Raw genomic sequence first — 6,604 nt, 5'->3', positions numbered from 1 at the left:
AAAAAAAAAAAAAGCGAAACACACCATAAATGCACCAAAAACTTTATTCCGTTTTTTGTTCTTATAAAATGAAAAAACTCTAATTTTTTTTTTTTAAATTTACCAAACATAGCCTAAACATTTGAAACCTTTATCATCTGCCTTCCTTTATTTTTTTACCATTATTGAAATGTTTGATCGTATTTTTCACTACATTATCCGAGGAATAGTTTAAAACTAAATAGAATCAATTCCGTTTAAACATGAACCAATCAGGGAATCAGTTGGAAATAAACTCGAACAATTGAAATCTAATACGATTATGTCGATTCAAATTGAAATCAGGATTGGCCGATAATAATCCGAATCAACTGGAAACGAAATTCCAATTTTCCAAACGGGACAGTAAGATTGGCAAAATGGCAACATTTTTACATGGGAGGACGGAAATTGCATCCTCCGAAGGGTCACAGCATATATCTCCAGGGCAGGTTCGGCGTCCCGCGCAAAGTCGAGCGGGAAAATGAAGTTAAAATGACAATATTTTGAGAAAAGAAACTTTTGTTTTTAAAGTCTTTCGAGATCAGCGTAGCGTCTCAGACAAGGTTGAAGCTCCCAGAGAGGAAGAGGAGAAGGGGTTGCGCCGCCGGTCGTGTATCTCTTCTATTTAGGTAAAAATTTGATCTTTCAGAACTTAGTTCCATTACATATTTATCAAATCTAGTTGTCATTTGTCACCATTTCTCAGTTCATCTGAAGTCTAACACAAATTTTTTTGTTGTAATTACTTTGTAGTGTTTTGCCTTCGGTTGCAGAGATCTGCATTTATCTTCTTCGTGCGATTCATCCTTTTTCTTTACCTGCGCTTGCAAACAACGTTAAGGTTTTCCAGGTGAGTATGTTATTTAATGCCATTTTGAATCACTTTCACAGTTTCACTGCTTCAGTTCGACTATTTTGGTTTCAAATGTTGCTGATGGGTTCATTTTGATAAGAGATCTAAAATGTTGCAAGAACAATGCCATTTATTTCTCGGTTGTGTTTGATTCCATGGCTTCCTCTTTTTTTTGTTGGGAGGGGTGGGGGTTGGTGATGATATGTGGTGGTCGTGTAAACATTTGGATGGATTGCAAGATACTAAGAAAACTAGGTTCCAAAATTTCTCCCTCTTACAGTTCCACTGTTTATATATTAAGTACCTATTATGGAAATTAGTAATCTTTAATACATAATCAGTTCATAGTTCATCTGATTGAGATATCAAGCTTTGGTTTGGGTCGTGTCCTTCTTTGTCCAACCACTGCTTGAAATGTGAATAACTACCTGAAGCAATTTGATGATGCATTATACCCGTGACTGCCACCCAACAGATATATCTAACAAGAAAGCAGGGTTGTTACATTTGATAACAGCAGTGAAACCAAAAGAGAAGGTAAATAAAGAGGGAACAACTTAGAGCAAACCTAGTAGTTGCTCCTGTTCATGATAAGTTGTGATAAACCCATCTGAGGCGGAAAATACGTGTGCGAAGGAGACCTTAAAATGCCCTGGTTTCAAATTGAAGGGGCTAAAACAGCTAGAGATAGGCCTAAAATAACCATAGAAGTGGTGAGGGAAGACATGTATATTTTAGCATTGAATCTTGTATGGCTTTGAATATGGCTGATTGGAGAAATAGGATCCATTAAACTGACCCATTCAGTTGGGATAAGTCAGAGTTGAGTTTAGTAATCTATCTCACTAAATCAAAAAGAGGTAGAAATCTAATTAGTTGAGGGAATGGTTGAAATAATTGTAGATTGTTGATGAGCCAAATAATGACAATTTTTGCCGCAACAGTTGTGAATCTGAGGAAGTTGCAACATGTAGTTTGGCTAATACTAGTTTTCTGTTTCTACAGTTGTCTTTTTGTTTTGTAGATGGAAGAGTACTCACAGATATCCCCTCGTCTAGCATTCTCTGCTGACAAAGATGATGGCAAGTACCTTTCTGGTCTGAGTACTGTACTGGTTGCCACAATTCAGGAAGTGAAAGATAGAATCTCTCAGATCGAACACATCTTTTGTGGTGAACTGTTCCCAAGTTTCCAATCAAAATCTAAAATCTTGGAGGAAAGCTTTGCAGAGGCCAAAAGAACAGAAGATGAATGGAGAAAGAAGGAGAAGTCTCTGTTATTTATAATTGAAGAGCTTCAGTTTGAAAAGAAACACATTATTGAACAAAACCAGCATTTGATTGCCTCTTTCAAACTGAAATTAATGAATAATGATGAGTTGGTAGGGGAAGAACTAACAAATGAAAAACGGCTTCTGGAAAAACCCGAAAGTGTAGGGATAAGCGAAGGGGTTGATGAGTTCCAAGAGCATATCAGACACGGGATTGAGGAGCTGGCCCGGATAAAGAGCTTTGGAGAAAAAGCCTCTCAGATGGTGAATAGTGAGCAGGTTTTGAATGAACATCAACTGAATATGCTTCTTTCCACAATGAAAAGTGCAAAGGAGAGAGTTTTTGAGCTGCAGTACAAGCTTGAGTATAAGACTCGAGAAGTCGCTGAAGGAAAGGAAAAACAGGCAAATTTACTCAAGATGCTTGAATCAAGCTACACTGTGGAGTTGGTGAAAGACCGGCTGTTGCAGGAGCTTTTGAGTAACAAGGAAATGCTTCTGTCCAAAATAAAAAGCCTGGAGAAAACTATTTCTGAGCTCCAATTAGATCTTCTCGACAAGGCTAGGGAAGTGGCTGATGGAAAAGACTTGCAACAAAAACTAAGCAGGAAGCTAGAATCAGAAGACTCTGAGATACGGAAGACCAATCAGCTGTTGGACGAGCATGAATCAAATAAGATACGGCTCCTGTCTAGAATAAAATCTATGGAGAAGAATGTGGATGACCTCCAACATCAGCTTACACAGAAGAGTCTACAAGTGGCCCAGTTAACTCAATCAAGAGAGAAATTACTAAAAAATGTTCAATTAAGTGTTTTTCGTCTCCAATACGAGCTCAAGCTTGGCACTGAAGACATGGTTGAAGGAAAGAAATTGGAGGAGAAGCTACTTGGAGTCGTTGAATCAAAATCATCTCAAATAGTGGATCTTAAGGCCAAACTAGAAATCATAAAGGATAATGCCAATGAGCTCAAAGAGGAACTGCAAAGAAAGACTCGGGAAGCAGTTGAGAGAAGAAATGAGCACGAGAAAGATAAGAAAATGTTTCTAGAAAAAACAAAATGTCTAGAGGAGAATCTTGCTCATCTCCAGTATGAACTCCAGCAGAAAACTGAAGAAATGACTGAGAGCAAGAAATTGCATGATAAGTTACGAGGAATGGTTGAATCAAAAGCCTCTCTGATAGAGGATCTTCTGGCCAAACTGGATAGTGCAAAGGTAAACGCCAATGAGGTGAAAGAGGAACTTAGGAAAAAGATGGAGGAAGAAGATGAGAGAAGGAATGAGCATGGGAAAGATAAGGAAATTCTTCTGGAAAAAACAAAAAATCTAGAGGAGAATGTTGCTCATCTCCAATACGAACTCAAGTGCAGAACTGAAGAAATGGCTGAGGAAAAGAAAATGCATGAAAAACTACTAGGCATAGTTGAATCAAAAGCCTCTCAGATAGTGGACCTTCGGGCCAAACTAGAAAGTGTAGAAAAGAATGCCAATGAGCTCAAAGAACTCAGAGTAAAAACTGAAGAAATGGATCTGGGAAGGAAATTTCCAGAGAAATTAGTCCAGCAAATTGAATTGAAAACATCAGACATATTACAGGATGAGCATCTGTGCAGCAAGCATGAAAAAAAGAAGAAACTACTACAAGAAAGAGTTAAAAGTCTAGAGTTTACTGTTGATGAGCTTCAAAACAAGTACAAGAAGAAAACAGAAGAAGTGCCTGAGGGAAAGAAATTGCAAGAAGAATTACTCCAGAAGGTTGAATCAGCTGTCGCTCAGATAACGAAGGAGAAGTGGAAAAATAAAGAAATTATTGCTTCCTACAAAAGTTTGAAATCACAATACAACTTCCTCTGCAGCAAGTTTGGTCTAACTGCAGAAAATACACTCCACAACAGGATGGGAGAGGAAAGTGATTCATCAAGGCTTCATCATAGTCATGGAGTCTCACAAGGCAAGATTTCTGTACCTAATGTTTTTGTTCCCATTGATATGTGAAAATGAATTATTTCTAGAGTTTATGAAGTATTCATTTTAAAGGTTGGTGTCTCTCTTTAGAATATTTACATCTGTTCATAAGTTTTGCATCCCCTTCTTGTTATAATGGACTGACATGATAATGGTTTTGTGTTTCCCTGTTTTGTAGAAATTGAAAATAAAGATCCAGATACTCCCGGCTTCACTTCCAATATGAACAGACAAAAGAATGAGATCAATCTCCAGGAAGAATTGGAAAAGGATGGAAAATCTGGTTTAAATCACTGCTCAAGTTCCCACTCACCAGCATCCGGGTCCTCTAGTGCACCTACCTGTCCTACTAGTGTGCAACCCAAATTACATTCTGGGATAAAACGACCATATTCTGAGTGGAGAGATACTAGGTCCGCAGGAGGGAGGGACTTGCATCATGATTTTCTTTGTACTCCCATGGAGAATATTAAAGCGAACTTAAACATGGCTTCAAAGGGAGAGATCCCTGATTTTCCAGTCCCAGCTCCGGACGGCATGGATCCTGAGAGCTCAGATGATGAAACACAAGATATACATGTTGACCCTGCACCAAAAAGACATCAAATATCCACTAGAAATCCTGAGGAAAAAAAATTTAAGTATGTGGAACCAGTGAGAAAGAAAGCGGAAAGGGAGAAACTGAAAGGTATTGAATGCAAGCAGTGCAAGAAATTCTATGATGCTGTTCTGCCTGATGGTGAAGGTTTGGGCACCGATAATATTAGTACTCGCAGTTTTCGTTGTGAGCATCATGATGGAGTTTCAAGGCATCGGTATAAGTACATTCCACCTATGACTCCTGAAGGATTTTGGAATATTGGGTTTGATTCTGACATCTGATTCCTTTTAGAGTGATGTTAGCTGAATTAAACTAGGTTTACTTCTTGAGATCTTGTTCATTTAAACCAATGATGATAAAATACTTCAAAAGTGATGTTATATAACATAATCCAAAAGTTATCATTTTACAGGGTTCCTGGACCTTTCTCAAGTGTGGTATGTCAATAAACTCTTAATGACCAACATCGTCATTATCAAATCCATCTTTATCTCTGTAGCTTGTTGAAATAAGCATTTTGGTCATTTTCCTTGGTTACATGGACCCTTAGATGTGTGGTACCATCATCACTGCATGGAATAACCTATTCTGTCAAATATCATGTGAGAAACATCTCCTAGCTAGTGTTTTTCTTTTATGGGTATATGTGAACTTCAATTGAAACAGTGGAAGTACTTTGTTACTCCCACTGAAGTTTTGGAACTCTTTTTTAGAGTTTGGGGTCATAGCCAAAGTTGATCAAAGTTTGATGTAGTTCCACCAAGTTTTGTAACTTGGGGAAGTTTGGCATAACTCATGCTGGTTGTAAAGTAAGTTGAACTTTGATTTTGATGAGCTTTTGGAACCGTGGCTACAAGTGAGCTATGGCAGAGCTCTTCAATCACCCTACTCTGTTTAAGAAAGCAAGATAAGTGCAAAGAAAAGGAGAATAGTTGGTCCTGAAGACAGTATCGGATGTCATCTTTTGATAATCCATCTTGGCCTTTTTTTTATTTTTTAATTTTAAAGTTTTCAAATTTTGTGGGTGGGTGATGATTGCTAATCTTGTTCTTGTCATCTTCAGAGAATTTGTATCGATCAAATCTTTATTACTATATATCTCTGTTTCTCACCACATATCTCAGATTTCCCCTTGACCAAAAAATAAAATAAAAAACTCCCATATTTCCTTTCTATTCGTGCCATTCTTTACCCTTTTCATTACCTGTACATACTTGTAACTTTCAGCGTTAAGCATTTTTCCATATTTCTATTGGATACCATCTTTTTCTGTAGAAACATCTCCCCGTGTGAATCTATATTTTCATCTGTCTTTATAGAATAAATAGATATGGGATCTAGCATGCCCGTTGTGAAGTAAATAAAGCATACATTTCCCCTCGATTCCATTTTGAATAAACAAGTCAGTCCTATAGGATCGGTGGATTCCTGGTCAAATCCCTCTACATTTATTAATTTTTTATTTTACATTAATTGTTACTTCATTAATCTTGCTGATTAGTGTACCTCCTGTATTGCTTCTCCTGAAAGTTGGTCGAGTAACAAAAATGTTATATTTTCCGGTCCGTCATTATGGATTGGATTAGTCTTTCTGGTTGGTATCCTTAAGTTTCTCATCTCTTGAAATGAAATGACCCTTTGGGGAGGAAATTGTAGAAACACTTCAAGTTTAGAAGGTTCTGCTTTCCTATGACCTCTCTTAGCTCTGACAACGTCACCCATTACCATTCTATAATTTGTAAGAGCCGTAAGCAAGGCCTTAATGCCGGCTGGCTTACCTACTCTGGATTTGTTAGAGATGCATCAAAGATGCATCAAGAACACATTATGTTCTGTTATTGAAGATTCTCAGGGGATAATGGATCAGCTAAGGAAGCTTCTTCACAAATTT

General features: G+C 37.6%; 1 protein-coding gene across 1 annotated transcript; it reads left to right on the top strand.

Annotated features, from left to right (window-relative positions):
- Positions 1-558: 558 nt before the first annotated feature.
- On the top strand, positions 559-5,131 carry LOC122071746 (protein gamma response 1). Its single transcript, XM_042636141.1, has 4 exons — positions 559-650; positions 775-871; positions 1,880-4,098; positions 4,291-5,131. Exons 3-4 carry the CDS (start codon positions 1,899-1,901, stop codon positions 4,992-4,994), a joined length of 2,904 nt encoding a protein of 967 aa, XP_042492075.1. The 5' UTR covers positions 559-650; positions 775-871; positions 1,880-1,898; the 3' UTR covers positions 4,995-5,131.
- Positions 5,132-6,604: the final 1,473 nt, after the last annotated feature.

The sequence above is a fragment of the Macadamia integrifolia genome, unplaced genomic scaffold (genome assembly GCF_013358625.1).
Source record: "Macadamia integrifolia cultivar HAES 741 unplaced genomic scaffold, SCU_Mint_v3 scaffold_7A, whole genome shotgun sequence".
Lineage (NCBI taxonomy): Eukaryota > Viridiplantae > Streptophyta > Magnoliopsida > Proteales > Proteaceae > Macadamia > Macadamia integrifolia.
This window is presented reverse-complemented; position numbering and strand designations above follow the sequence as displayed.